The sequence below is a fragment of the Talpa occidentalis genome, unplaced genomic scaffold, assembly GCF_014898055.3.
Source record: "Talpa occidentalis isolate TD23 unplaced genomic scaffold, MPIMG_talOcc4v2.1 talOcc4.6, whole genome shotgun sequence".
NCBI lineage: Eukaryota > Metazoa > Chordata > Mammalia > Eulipotyphla > Talpidae > Talpa > Talpa occidentalis.
Window position 1 is genome coordinate 92,843,872 of NW_023604972.1, and position 15,473 is coordinate 92,859,344.

At 34.7% G+C, this 15,473-nt stretch overlaps 1 protein-coding gene across 1 annotated transcript in view; it reads right to left on the minus strand.

The window, feature by feature from the left end:
* Positions 1–15,473, minus strand: part of AP3B1 (adaptor related protein complex 3 subunit beta 1) — a 210,205-nt gene that overhangs the window by 76,934 nt on the left and 117,798 nt on the right. The window contains exons 20-21 of the mRNA XM_037529629.2: positions 13,324–13,471; positions 3,606–3,675 (exon numbers count right to left, since the gene is read on the minus strand). Of these exons, the coding sequence (XP_037385526.1) occupies positions 3,606–3,675; positions 13,324–13,471 (218 nt within the window). The remainder of the gene's footprint in view (positions 1–3,605; positions 3,676–13,323; positions 13,472–15,473) is intronic.

A 15,473-nucleotide genomic window follows, 5' to 3' on the forward strand; every position in this document is an offset into this window, starting at 1 on the left:
GAAACAGAAACATTAATTCAAAAGGGCACCTGCACCCCTATGTTTATAGCAGCACTATTTGCAATAGCTAAGCTATGGAAACAACACAAATGCCCAAAAATAGATGACTGGATCAAGAAGATATGGTACATATACACAAAGGAATATTATCAGCAATCAAAAAACATAAACTTATGCAATTTGCAGCAACATGGATGGAGCTGGGAGGGATCATGCTCAGCGAAATAAGCCAGATAGAAAAAGAAAAATATCGGATGGTCTCACTCATAGCAGGAATTTATTTATTTCTTTTTAGGGAACATTATATTTATTTATTTATTTATTTATTAAGATTTATTTATTTATACAAGCACTGGGTACAGTCAGAAGCACGGGAAAGTCAGAGAATACACCAGAGCCAGAGCGGAGAGCAGAACCAGCAAACTGACGAAGTACACTGCTGAGGGGAGCAGCGGGTGGCAGGAGAGGTCTGCGTGCCTGGCAGCCGGGGATCAAACCGGTGCTGCAGAGGCTGCGGGCAGCTTCGCAACCCAGTGCTCAACTGCTGTGCCACCAGGGAGGCCCTATTTATTTATTTAAAAAAAAATTTTTTTAAACAATATATTTGCTTCCCCCCAACCCCTCAGGTTGAGTCCCCATAGAATTTCCTTCCCCAAGGCACCTGTGCACCATCACCTCAGTCCCCTGTGCTCTTCCCTCCCTCTCTCTGATCCCTCTCCCTCCTCCTCCCCTGCAGTATGTCTCTGATTTATAATTGTCTGTTTTTGCTTTGTGGTGTTTTGTAAGGTTATCATTTTTTTTACACTGATGTCTTATTTGGTTTTCCTATATTCCTGTTATAAGTAAAACCATTTGATCTTTTTCTTTTGCCTTTTGACTTATTTCACCATAGCAGGAATTTAGAAAACCTAAATAAGGGACCAGGAAAAAGACTAATTATAATAAAGAAAAAAATCAAAATCAATAAGCAACTATAAACCAGAGACAAACTGTGATTCTTTTATGATACTAAACTTTCTAAATTATGAAAGTTACATCTAAATATAAAATATTCATTATCACAGAAAGATATGAAACAAAAGTCTTTTTCTTTTCTCTCTTCCTAGTTTAGTCCTACACCCACAGGGGCCAGAGCTTACTACCACTAGAGGATTATCCTGCAGCCTTCCAGAAATGTATGATGTATAATTGTGATGGTGTACAATATATATCTGCTCTTTTGTTCTTTTTTTTACACTAATGGAATATGCTTTCTATGTATCTTTTTTTTTTAAACATTTATTTTGCTGTACAAGACTGATTTTTTTTTTAAAAGAGGCATGTATTTTTATTTATACACGCACTGGGTACAGTCAGAAGCGCGGGATGGTGAGAGAATTCACCAGAGCCAGAGCGGGGAGCAGAGCAGGCAGAAGGACCGAAGTACACTGCTGAGGGGAGCAGCGGGCGGCAGGAGAGGTCTGCGCGCCATGTGGGACCCTCCTCCAGTGGCCGGGGAGCAGCCGGGGAGCAGCCGGGGAGCAGCAGGGGATCGAACCGACGCTGCAGAGGCTACGGGCAGCTTCGCAACCCAGCACTCAACCGCTGCGCCACCAGGGAGGCCCTGTATGTATCTTTTTTAATTTACAATATTTTTGATTCATAACTATATAATTAGAGACAAAGATTTCCTTAATTTCTATTAATAGTTCTACTATTATATTGTAAACATTGTGTTTATTTTCAGGATTTTGTTATAATTAATGATGCAATGAAATTTTTATATATACCTATGTGTAAATCATTAATTCAACAAATATTTACTGGGTGCTCACTATCTTCTACATACTATTTTAGGTACTAGGAATAGCAGTAAGCAAGATAGACAAGGATCCTGTTTTCATAGAATTTACACTTTAGTTTGGTGAGATGAAAAATAAACAAATCATAAACTTATTTAAGATAATTTGAGGGAGTGAAAAGTATCATGATGACACTCCAGAGAAATTAGTGAAGGTAAAGAGAGGGAACTTAAGAGCTGGGATTTGAAAGATAAGATGCAACCCTGCCATTGGAAGATCTGGGAGTATTCTTAGAGCAGCAGTACAAAAACTCTGGGTATGAATGAGCCTGGTATATTTCACAAATGTAAAAGATAAGAGTAGATAATAGATAGGCAATAATGAGGTAATCTAAGGTTTTAGAAACATAAAAAGATGTACTTAGGTATAAAATTAAGCCATTAAACTAAGGAGTCTAAATAAGTAAGGAGTAAGATTTGATTTTGCTAGATAACTTCCTAGGAAGAAATTACCAGTCAAAGGGCATGTAGAATTTATTTTTTTAAAGATTTATTTATTTATGCATACAAGAGCTGGGGTGTAGGCTAGAGGTGTGGGGTGGTGGGAGGATTCACCAGAGACAGAGTGGGGAGCAGAACAGGCAGATCGACTGAAATACACTGTTGAGGGGAGCAGTGGGCAAGGCAGGAGAGGTCTGCCTCGCCATGTGGGTCACCTCTCTGGCTGGGGATCAAACTTGTGCTACAGTAGCTGCGGACTGATTCATAGTGCTGACACTTAGCCCCTTGCACCACTAGGGAGGCCCCACACATACAATTTAAATACAGATAGATATATTGCTAAGTTGTACCGATTAAAAAGAATATATAGGAAGCCTGTTTCTCCAATCCTTAGGAATACAGTGTATTGCTTTAAAATCTTCACCAATAGGTGAAATATGATGTAAACTAAAATCTTTACCAGTAGGTGTAAATTATTCAAATCCAGCTCCATTTAAAACTTCCCTACATTGTTTTTCTGTATTACACATTTTAATCTCTCTATATTAAGAATTTTCCATGCTACTGAAGATATAGACAGTAAATAATATAAACAGACAACTTGAAAACATAACTCACCTCTAGGACGGAAAAACTATATTGAAAATTGGTAGTGGTCTAAGATTAATGAAATTCTACTTATTGTTACTCTTATGCAAAACTGACCTACCAACAAAGTTTCAACATCTTTCTCATAATGCACGCAGATTTAAGGAGAGATGATGAATACACATTTTTGCACACTTGAATGAGTACATTTGTAGGATTCTAAATTCTCAGAGTAGATTTGTCGAATCAAGGATTTTTTGCAGATAAAAATATTGATGGATAAAAACCACACTGGGGCTTCAAAGGCTTTGCACCCATTTTTGTTCCTACTGAAAATGTGGCAAGAAGATGCTATAACCTTTATATTTCCAATTACTTTCCCATTTCCTTACATCCTTAACTAGAAGTCTCAATGCCCACAATCAACGCTCCATGGGAAGAAGTTGTAAGATGGATACTTATTTACTAAAACAAGTATAAATTTCTAAACCAAAAGATCTTACAATTAATTTGGTGCTCTCTTATTTAACCAATTATATCTATTCATGTGATACAATGATATGCCGAATATCTGGAAGAAACAGGTACTAACAACCAATTTATAATATTTTCTTGCTTTATTCATCTATAAATCTCATAATAGATGTAGATACAGCTTAAGATAAATAAATGAAAGACAGTATTAAAAATTACTACAACTAAACATAGAAGATAAAGTTTAAATCCCAGTACTTACAATCATCTAGATCTAGAAGTGAGACATTTTTGGTAACAGGATTTCTTTCTTGTAATTTCTTTTCTTTTTCCTATAAAAAAGGAAATATTTCACTTATTATATGTTCTATTTTTTTAAATCTGTGAGTAGTCCTAAATGTTTCAAACATTTTTCCTCTGCTCAGTCTTCTAAGAAAAAAAAAAATCAAATTAACTTTTTGTATGGTTACACAAAGGACTTTTTTGAATCAAAATTTTTATTTCAGAATGCATAAAGCATTTCTTCCCCACCATGCAAAGTGTTAACTGTTTAAAAATACTGTGTGATTAAAGATTATAAAGGATATCTTTAGAAGAAAATTTAAAGTAAGAAAATATTTTACAATCTGCTAACTTTTTGCTAACAAAAACATAATACGCCTCTTTGGTAGAAAGTGCACAAATAGTCTTGAAAATAACTTAAGACAAGCTTATTTAAGAAAAAGAAATGCTTAAACAATATATGCTTAACTCTGAAGTGGTTGGCAGGGCTGTGATAGATTAGCCTTTACTGAAAAGTGGTGTGTGACAAGCATTAAACCAGGCACTTGATATTTCAACACTGCATCACATCAGACTTCTTTTGCCAAAGGTATTTGTTCAAATCTATAAATGATATATTCAGACTCTTGCTCTTTAGGGGTTGAAAAGGATTTACTTTCTCTAGTTTTCTTTTAGGAGAAAATAAGTATCACAAATATATTTGCATATAATCAGGGCTTCCTCACCTCAGATTTGTTCATTCAGTCCATCTTATTTTTGAATAAAAATGGACTAAAAATCATGGACTAACAAACAGTGTCCCTAAGCCCAGGTGTTCAGAATTTGGTTAGATATTCAGAAAAGCTATGTAATTTTTTTTTTCAAAAAAGGATAAATTATGTACAGTACTGGGTAGCATTATAATCAATTAAAGACTAACAAAGATAGTGTGTTAAATGGATGTATTTGGGTAAGGTCATTTTATCTTTATAATACATGCTTTTTAACATTAAATCTTCTCAAATTAAAGATCAAAAGTGAACCTTTTGCTCATATGTTTTTGTTTACTTACTCAATGACTTCTTCATTCAATAGATATATGTATAGACTTTTAAGCATGTATCAGATTCTATGCTAAGCAATGGATATAACAGCCAAGACAAACAGTCCCTACCTTCAGACAGTTTATAATCTACTAAACGAGCTTCTAACTTATTGTTTATGTCAATTATTACAAATATTTTTTAAATATTCCTTCAGCCATGAAATGATATCACAAAAATAAAAGGTATCATTTAAAGTCTACACTATGATAGAACTCTTAGTGTATATGCACACCCGTACTATATCAAATTATGTTAGAAAATGTTTTTAAATAATCTTAAGTTCTGCTTATTTTTCTCCTTATGCCAATACTCAGAAAATAATACACATTAGAACACTAACTAAAAGCATCACACAAATTTTTTTCCTCAAAATAATTATTTCTGCAACTGAAAGCTCCAAATCATCTACATGGATTTGAATTTTCATTTATTACTTAAAAACAAATAATATTTGTCCCTCTCTCCATGCCTTAAATGAGTTAATGATCTCTAGGACAGGGGCAAAAATAGAAGGTTAGTTTTGAAGCTGAAATTTATAAATTTCAGGTAACAAAAACAGGTATAGAATGAACATGTGATCCCAACTTGAACATCATTCCTATGAAGAAAGAATATATAACAAAAAGAGCTTGTCACCATGTGACTTATCAAATGCTGTGCTGAGCACAATGGGCATAGCTTCCTATAGCTATAATGGTGCATGACAGTTCTATGGAACTGTAACCTCTCACCCTGAAAAATTAGAAACCTGTCAAATCTAGATAAAGTTAAAGCCAGAGGCAAGTCTATACCTTATTTTCTACTTCACAGTTAAGAGTGTGTAACAATATCTATTAAATACACATCTGCTCACATACAAAACAGTACAGAACTACATGTGAAATTGGTATAATCTCTTCTTAGAAGCCCAAAACAGAAAGAAAAACAGCTCTCACAAGGACAGAATTTCACTGACTTTCTGAGAACAGCAAATAACTGGTGACTGAAATACAACATTAGCCATACATAATGGTCATTCCTACTGAACTGAAAAAGCCTTGCATTCTGAATCAAGGATATAAAAGGCTTCATGATGTGTTTGGCATTCCTTTCTTATATTATATTTCATTTTTCATTTTAAAAAATCCATAGTAAGTTCAAAATATTTTCATACTTAAAGGATCTACTATAAAAATAAAAATCTGAATTCTAAACAAAGAAGTTAAGAGCCCTATTCCATCAAACATTTCTCCATTTGCAATTCATCTTGGTAATAGAGACAGAACCTGGGTAAATGCATATAGGACTTGAGGCAGGAGATTTTTCTTGCTCAATGCATAATTCATGTGCTCCGCCTGCAAAGTGTGTAAAATGAGAATTTCACACCGCAGCATGAGCCATGGAGCTGCAGAGAAAAGGCAGATGAAATCATATTTTACTGTGTGAATTTTATTTCTTACCCTCCCAATATTTATACAAAACCATCATTGACAAACCAAACACACTGACAGATCACCCACTGTTTCCATTGTGTTAGCACTTGAGAAGAGATCAGGCAGAAAGATAGACAATTTGTTTTTGTATATTTTTTTAAATAGAGGATTAGGTTTTTAACAGCTGAGTGACTATATTAGACTTTTATAAGGACAACAGTAACTGATCTTAAAAAATCTCACTACAAAAAACCCCAGTTATCAATTCATCCTTCTCAAATCTCCACTTTGTTTCTATGGTATTCTATTATACACCCCAACACGTCAACATTATCAAAATGAAATACAAAGTCACTGGGTTAAGAAACTGATTTCTATTTAATATATTTCATTTCAAACAATAAATAAAAGAACCTGGAAATAACACATTAAGCCCTAAATAATACAAACAAAATTGTAATATATATCTGTAAAGATTTTTTATGTATTATGCATGTTCATTTTTATGGTGATTAAAATAAAAAGCAAGTAGAAAAGAAGATCTGACATGACAAGCATCAAACATGCTTCCTAAGAGGAAACCGTTATACAGAGGTTTAAAATTTAAATCGTAAAACAGGATAAGTGGAATGTAAAGTTTGTCAAACCCAAACCGTGCATTGAAATTAATATAAAATTCAAGGCTAATTTCTAGCCTCACAGGGCAACACATTTGCATGAAATATTTTCAATTAGAATTATCAACCAAGGACAATTTAATGACTTTTTTGCCTTCAAGTCATCTCACAAATTTGATTTAAAAAATCTAAGGCTCACACTTACCCTGTGCTTTAAAATGAAAGCATGCTACAATAAATTGAGACTTCTTTATATGTTAAAAAAAGTTTAAACTGTTAAACAAATCTTCCCTATTAGATAGTATATCAACCTCAGTAAGAAAGCTTACTTAATGGCATTCACCTTGATTTAAGGAGCTCAACTGAAGTGAAATGATATTTCTGTTCTGGAGAACTTAAAATATGAACTAAATTGGGGAAGACATAAATTGAAAGAGGCAAGGCTTTGAATTGTCATAGTAAAAGCCAGTATTCTATAATACACAGAAGTTATGTAATTGTAACATAATGCTTATAAAAACACAAGTAAAACTTCTTTCTTAAACATATTTCTTAAATATGTCAGAAAAACAATGAGAAAATAGTTCCTTTCACTTTTCTCTAAGATCTATTTCATTACACATGCCACATTTACTTTATACTCCAGAATCTTTAATATGGTTAATCTTTTAATAGTTGGTGCACAGGCCCTGAATGCATTACCAGTTAAAGTATTCCAGTTAAGATGTGAACAGTGGACTAATAAAGTGATAGGGAAAAAATTCAGTATGTAAAGCACTCTAACATTCTGGCTAGTTATATAAAAACATTATCGCTTAGGTTCAACAAAGAAAAATACGATCTCCTGGAAACTTAAAAAAATATTTTAATAAAATTGTTGCCATCTGTTCAATATGATTTTAACTACAATCAGAACATAACAATTATAGCTGTAAAAAATGGATAAAGTGATATAAATGTGAATCTTTTTCTGATATAGTGTGGTCGACATTACTGATTTCTCTACACTTCCATATTAAAAAAGTTTCTCTGTATACTGTGCAAAGTATGTGAAGGGGCTTAAAAATGTGAAACTATTATAAGTAAAAGTAATTTTGTCATAGGTATTATTTAGAGCAAAATAATTATTTCATAAAGAGGATTACACTCAATTAAATATTTCTCTATGAAATATATTTTGGAAAAGAACACCTACAAATAAAAATATGCCTATCAAAACTAATTATACCTGAAGAACAAGATAATTTCCTTTGGTCATTATGGACCTGTCCCCAGAATGTATGACTATGGTTTTGTGGCTTTATGATATATTGGGGACTGGTGCTAAATGATAAACCCTCGAGGAGCATAAACAGTGGTTCTCATCCTTTTGAATGTTCCTATACCGTTCCCATGAGTGATATCCTCTCATCAGTAACATCTTTCATTCCATGTAGTCATTCTCAACTACGAGAACTGGAGGGACCACACTCTGATATAAAGCCACTTTCTCCTCAGCATTTATTTTCTGTAATAAGAAAAATGATGCTAAAGAAAGACCAAAGGCATAGAAATAGGAAGGCATACAGCATGTTCAGAGAACTACAAGTAGTCCACTGGGATAGAACACAAGGAATATAAAGAGATTAAGACTAGAAAGGTAGTTTTGGGCATGCTATCATGAGGAGTTTACTGAACTCAAATGACAATGGGGTGTCATTATAGCTAGCTTTAACATTAATCTGACAGTGGTACAGAAGGAATATGTCAGAGAAGCATCTGCCATCACAGACCAATGGCAATGGTCTATTGGTGAGGTAATAAAAAGCTGATCAAGAATAGTGGTGGTAGGAAAAGAAGAGATGAGAAATAACACACAGAATCTCCAAGACAACTGTGTAAATATACACAGGAGTCAAAGATAACTCTGGAGCTACAATCTAGGAAAATCAAAAGAATGCTAGTACCAAAGAGCAGAGCATGCCTTCTGACTATATTGGGAAACCAGTAGCTGCTGAGAGTTACAAGAATTTGCTCTAAATCTGTTAAGAAATGTTAGAGCTTTTGGTGGGATTTAAAGATGCTATTAAGGAAGTAATTCACATAAATGTATTAACCAAAGTGATAGGATTGAATGAGTCTCATAGTGGGGGTGGAAGGGTGGGACAGAGAAAAAAGGAGGATTAAAGAGAGTTAATGTGTATCAATTAGTATTTTTTAAAATTTATTTATTTATACAAGAACTGGGGTACAGGCCAGATGCGCGGGAGGGTGAGAGGATTCACCAGAGACAGGAGCGGGGAACAGAACAGGCAGACTGACAGAATACACTGCTGAGGGGAGCAGCGGGCCAGACAGGAGAGGTATGCTGTGCCATGTGGGATTCGCGCCAGCCGGCCCGGGATCAAACCTGTGCTGCAGAGGCTGCAAACAGCTTCACAGTGCGGTGCTCAACCGCCTGCGCCACCAGGGAGGTCCCCAATTAGTATTTTTTGAAAAATAATGTGCACCAAGCACTAACCTGGGGGACATGGTCACAGCTGGGTGTCAGAAGGTGGTAAAAAGTGAAGCAAGCAGGGGCCTTCTTGGTGGAGCAAGGGGTTAAGATGCAACCTATGAAGCTATCCACAGCCACAGCAGCACGAGTTTGATCCCGAATAAGGGAGCTACCCACATGGTGCATCAGACCCCTCCTGATTCGCCTGCTGCTTCCCTCAGCAGTATATTTCAGTCAATGTGCCTGTTCTGTTCCCCACTCTGTCTGGTGAATCCTCTCACCCCCCGCACCTCTGGCCTGTACTCCAGCTCTTGTATGCATAAATAAATAAATCTTTAAAAAAAAAGTGAAAAAAAAGGTGGAAAATTATAAAAACTAGGTTTAAGGGAAAGAACAAGGTTGACTTTTCAGAGCAGTGTTTGTAGAAAGTGATAGGAATGGAAACTAGGTTCTAAGGGACTCAGGAATAACTGGGTTAAGAAGCTGACAGAGAAGATCTAGAATATTTTTCTAAACTTTCACTCTTCCTCACTTATACTCTCTGTCTCTGTGTCTCTTCTATCCCCTCCTTCCTCTCTTTAAATGCTGGGCAAGACTTGAGTGTTCTGTTTGGCAGGGAAGGAATAAGTGGAGGAGAGATCGAAGGTGTGAAGGAGTATAATACTATCAACAAAACAAGGCCAGTGCATAGGGGGCACTTATTCAGAGCTATATCTAAAGAATATGGAGGGTACAGAGAAATGGTGTTTTAGGGAGCTGAGAGAGATATAAGGTGTTTACAGGGGGTGGCAGCTCAGTTTTCTGAAAAAAATGAATAAGGCCACAAGTTGCACAAAGGGTAAGAGGTCATAACTGAATGCTAACTTATAACATGAGTAGTATGAGAAGAGTTGAGAAGATACAGGAAACATCAGAGTTACCCAAAAATTCGAGTTGCTTTTAGCAGCCATGTTCTATGACTCTAATACTGTTGGTATCTCCAGCGACTAATGCTCAAATTTCAAAATGTTAACACCACTATTTTATATTTATATAATGCTTTACAATGATCATTCACATTTCAGTTTTTATAATAGCAGTTGAAGGAGATAGAGTAGATATCATTTTTACTTTATAGATGAGGAAACAGAAGAATAAAGATATTATCTCCCAACAAGCAGAAAACTATACCTTTCTAATGGGACCATCCTAAAATGAACTGTTTTGAAAGTCATATAATCAAGGTACTGCCAAGGTTTCATTTTTATGTTCAGTATCCCCAAAAGACATTGTCCAGACGAAAGCAAAGAAAAAGAGCAAAAGTATAGATTCCACTGGGCTGCAAATTTAAGGCATATGAATTTTCAGCACTAACATACTGTCATGCTAAATTAAGGTAAAGCACCCACCATCTGCCTTCATTACTCATAATTTAGAGCAGAAGCCACAACACTTGGTGGAAAGAGTACTTTTCCACAATTAGAGAGTTGCCCGTTTTTAGGAAATTGGTACCCTTGTAATTGCACATTATACTCCAGATCACTCAGAAAGAAATAGAAACAAACAAAAAAATAGTTATAGTGATTTTAAGGTGGAGAATATTCCAGCTGATAAAACAATCCTATGCCAATTATATGTCAATTATAGATAAGACATTCTAATATACAGAAAATGTATAAACAAACACAGACATAAAAATAGCAACAATGTGTATAAAACCCAAATTTCTCAAGTGTCTTGGCTCACTGTAATACTTTGAAATTATGCACTAATGTTCAATAGTGAAATTTTCAAATATTAAGAGGTTTAATTTGATCAGTGAAAGTCTCTGACAAAGAAGAAACATGGAATCGCTGATACAAAGTACTTTTGTGACTTTTTTTGGACCTCTAAAGTTCTGTTTCTAATACTATAGTTACTAAAGTCTGTAATTTTTCAGCTTTTACAAAACTTGGTATAAAACAACTAGCCTTAATTTTGCCCACTTAACGTTTGTTGATTTCTTGTTTGGTCGTTAAAAAAAACCCACAGATTTCTTATTCTGGGTAGTACTTACATTTTTTCTAAAACTCCTTAATTTCAAATAACATCTTAAATTGTTTTGGAATTTGATATAAGTAGGAAATGAGAGATCTTAAACTCACTACGTGATGAGATTTTACGCAAGGTCAGATAAATATGCCTATAAATCTCTAAGAGATAAAGCAATTCCATTACTAGGCAACTTCCTGAAGAATGCCAAAACACTAATCATGGGATGTGTGCACTTCTATGTTCATTGCAGTACTATTTACAATGGTTATGGAAACACTAAGTAAACAACAAAGACAGATGAGTGTATGAGGAAGAGGTAGTGTATATACATATATATACACACAATGGTATACTACTCAGCTATAAAACAAATAAATTCTTACATGTATGGAACTGGAGGGGATTATGCTAAGTGAAATAAGTCAGAAGGAGAAAGACGAATACTGGATGATTTCACTTATATTGGGGAATATAGAGAAACAAAACATAAGGTCAAATAAAACCAAACCAGTGACAAACCCTAGAAATCTAACTGTAGAATTGAGGGTGTAACTGGGGTTGGGGAAGGAGGGAGAGCTGAATGGGAAGTAGGCACAGTGGGTTATGGTGGAGGATTATAGGTGCCTTGGTCGTGGGTGTGGGGAAGTAATAAACGCCGGAACGACATGATCCTATACTTCTAAATCATATATATATAGTGTTGTGTTGTAAACTAATGTTGTCTCAATTAAAAAAAATAAAATATGCTTTTCCAAAAAAATATGTTATTTATTTAATAGTAAACCTCTGGATGGGCAAGGACAATTATCTACTTCAATAAATTTATTTTCATCCTTGGCTACTCGTATGACTTATTAGAGAAATTTAAGTTATAAAACAAATATGTGAAAAAAAGGTTAGGTTAAAAAGTAATCAATTTCAAAGGAAAGGTTTGACCATATTTCCAACACATGGAATAATTCAGCTTATATATACACTACTGCATTTGAAGTCTAGCATTAATAAGATCCATTTATAGGAAACAATAATTCCAGATCAGGAAGATAAGCATTAGGCCTGAATTTTGTAATAATAAAAGTTTTTGCAACTTATACTTTTAATTTTTGCTATTTAGCAAACAAAGTGCAGTGTTTAAAGTATCATATCAAAAACATCATTCTATTACATAAGTGGCTGTTGCATTTGTTTCTAAGTACAGGGTTACTGCAGCTTTATTAACTAGTTTAAAGAATGTATACCCTCTAATTAAGCCTTTAAAAATATTCTATTATCCAAAATACCTGATTTTAAATAAGCAATCCTCCTCAATTTTTTGATTCATTTCTTTGCTCAGTACTATTTTTATGATTTCCTTTTATGCACCCCTAAGCAAAAACCTCCCTTGTCACATCCTAGTCTAGAACAAAAAAGTCATACTCACAACATTCAGATCTCTAATTTCAGTGACAAAGAATGAGGTTTGGAAAAAAAGTTTCTAACTTCTCTGTGGGGCTGAGTTACAAGGAAAGTGAGTATCCAGAAAAAAATCATAAATGTGGATAAAAGAAGATGGTGTTTTAGTTGTGAGCAACAATGTTAAACTGTTTAGTTTTAGGTGTTAATCTAATGAAAAGAATTTACTAATAACTAACTTTTTTTTTAATTTTTTTTTTATAGAGGCATGTTTTATTTATTTGTTTGTTTGTTTGTTTTGTTTATACATGCACTGGGTACAGTCAGAAGTGCGGGAGGGTGAGAGAATTCACCAGAGCCAGAGCGGGGAGCAGAGCAGGCAGAAGGACCGAAGTACACTGCTGAGGGGAGCGGCGGGCGGCAGGAGAGGTCTGAGCGCCATGTGGGACCCTCCTTCGGTGGCCAGGGAGCAGCCGGTGATCGAACCGGCGCTGCAAAGGCTGCGGACAGCTTAGCAACCCAGCGCTCAACCGCTGCGCCACCGCCCACTAATAACTAACTTTTAAACTTTGCAATGATTAGATCTCATTTGTTCTGAACAGGAAAACTTTTAGCAAAGCATTGATTTTCAGAAATATTTACTATTAATTAGGTAAAGGCTATAAGAATACTTAATTTTGGTAGTAAACATGTTATCTCTTACCTTAGTGACTTTTCTGGATTCAGATTCACTTTCAGATTCAGATTCTGATTCAGAATCTGAAGAACTTTCTTCTATTGAACTAGATTCCGCATTGGAAGAATCTGAAGTTTTAGATTTTTCATTTTTTTCCTCCCCATCTTCAGAATCACTGCATAATAATAAATTTTGATCTATCAACTTTAAATCATTTGTATAAACAGGCTTAGTAATTTAAAAAATCTAATGACAAATGCTGCTATTTGTCCATTTTGTCTCTAAGTCAAGATTCTTATTAGAGAAGTATATTTTCACTGAGAACCATTTCTCTTTAGTATATAAAAACAATAATAATGATTTAAGAACTCCAGAACATATTAATGAAATAAAAGTTAAGTTTTTAACCAAATAAATTAAAACTATTCATATTTAATTATACCAGCTAGCTCACAAACCCTTCAAATACAAAAAGTCCTAACACTAAATGATGCCATAAGTAGAAAATAATTACTAGCTAAACATCTGATTTACCAGGAATATACATTATGTGTAAATAGTAACAATTTCAAAGATATTTAGACTGATTTTTAAAATGTTATCATAAAATACTGTTTGAATTAATAAAGTTAAATTTCCATACATCTACTTTTGTAAAAGTAGACTTGCATTTTATATTTCTCTGTCCAAGAAAATTACTTACATATGTTCCCAAATGTGACTTTTATTTTTTTTTTATTAGATAATAAATTTTATTGTTATATTCCCCATACAATTGCAGCGCCCCCATTCTGACCCCAATCCCTCCCCTCCCGCCCCTGCCCCCCTAAAAGTGTCTCTGGTTCATAGTTTTTTGTTGATTTTGATTTTCACTTTCTTATAGTTATTCATTTTCCTGGTCCCTTATTTAAGTTTTCTAGATTCCTGCTATGAGTGAGACCATCCGGTATTTTTCTTTTTCTTTTTGGCTTATTTCGCTGAGCATGATCCCTTCCAGCGCCATCCATGTTGCTGCAAATTGCATGTGTTTATCTTTTTTGAATGCTGAGTAATATTCCATGGTATATATGTACCACATCTTCTTGATCCAGTCATCTATTTTTGGGCATTTGGGTTGTTTCCAAAGCTTAGCTATTGTAAACAGTGCTGCTATAAACATAGGGGTGCAGGTGTTCTTTGGAATTGATGTTTCTGTGTCCTTTGGGTAAATACCTAGGAGTGGAATTGCTGGATCATATGGAAGCTCTATGTTTAGTAGGTCCAGAAGTCTCCACACAGCTTTCCACAGTGGTTGGACCAGTTTGCACTCCCACCAACAGTGCAGAAGAGTTCCTTTTTCTCCACACCCTCGCCAACATTTGTTGTTGCTAGTTTTTTTAATATGTGCCATTCTCACTGGTGTAAGATGGTATCTCATGGTAGTTTTGATTTGCATTTCCCTGATGACAAGTGATGTTGAACATTTTTTCATATGCCTGTTGGCCATTTGCATTTCCTCTTCAGAGAAGTTTCTTTTTAGCTCTTCTGCCCATTTTTTGACTGGATTATTTTCTTTGTTTTTGTTGAGTCTCATCAGCTCTTTGCAGATTTTTGTGATCAGTCCTTTATCATTAGTGTTGGGTGCAAAAATGTTCTCCCAGTTGGTGGGGTTTCTCTTTGTTTTTGTTATTGTCTCTTTTGCTGTGCAGAAGCTCTTTAATTTGATGTAGTCCCAGCTGTTTATCTTCGCCTTCACTATCACTGCTTTGGGTGATGTGTCTGTAAAGATGTCTTTGATGTGCAAATCACGTAGTGTTTCGCCTATATTTCCTTCTATATATTTTATGGTTTCAGGTCTTATGTCTAATTCTTTAATCCATTTTGAGTTGATTTTTGTGTATGGTGTGAGGTAGTGGTCAAGCTTCATTCTTTTGCATGTAGCGACCCAGTTTTCCCAGCACCACCAAATGTGACTTTTAAACATGAGTAAATGTTAACCAGTTCAAAAGAAAATTCTTGTAATAAACTAAGTCTCACTAAAAATGTAAGACAATCAAAGATTAACTTTAAAAATACAGAATGGTCAAAAATAAGTGCTGATGTTATTGATTTATTTGTTCACTCACTCACTCATTTAACAAATTTATTGATTGCCTACCATATGCTAACACTATGTTAGATGCTATGGATATCAATGG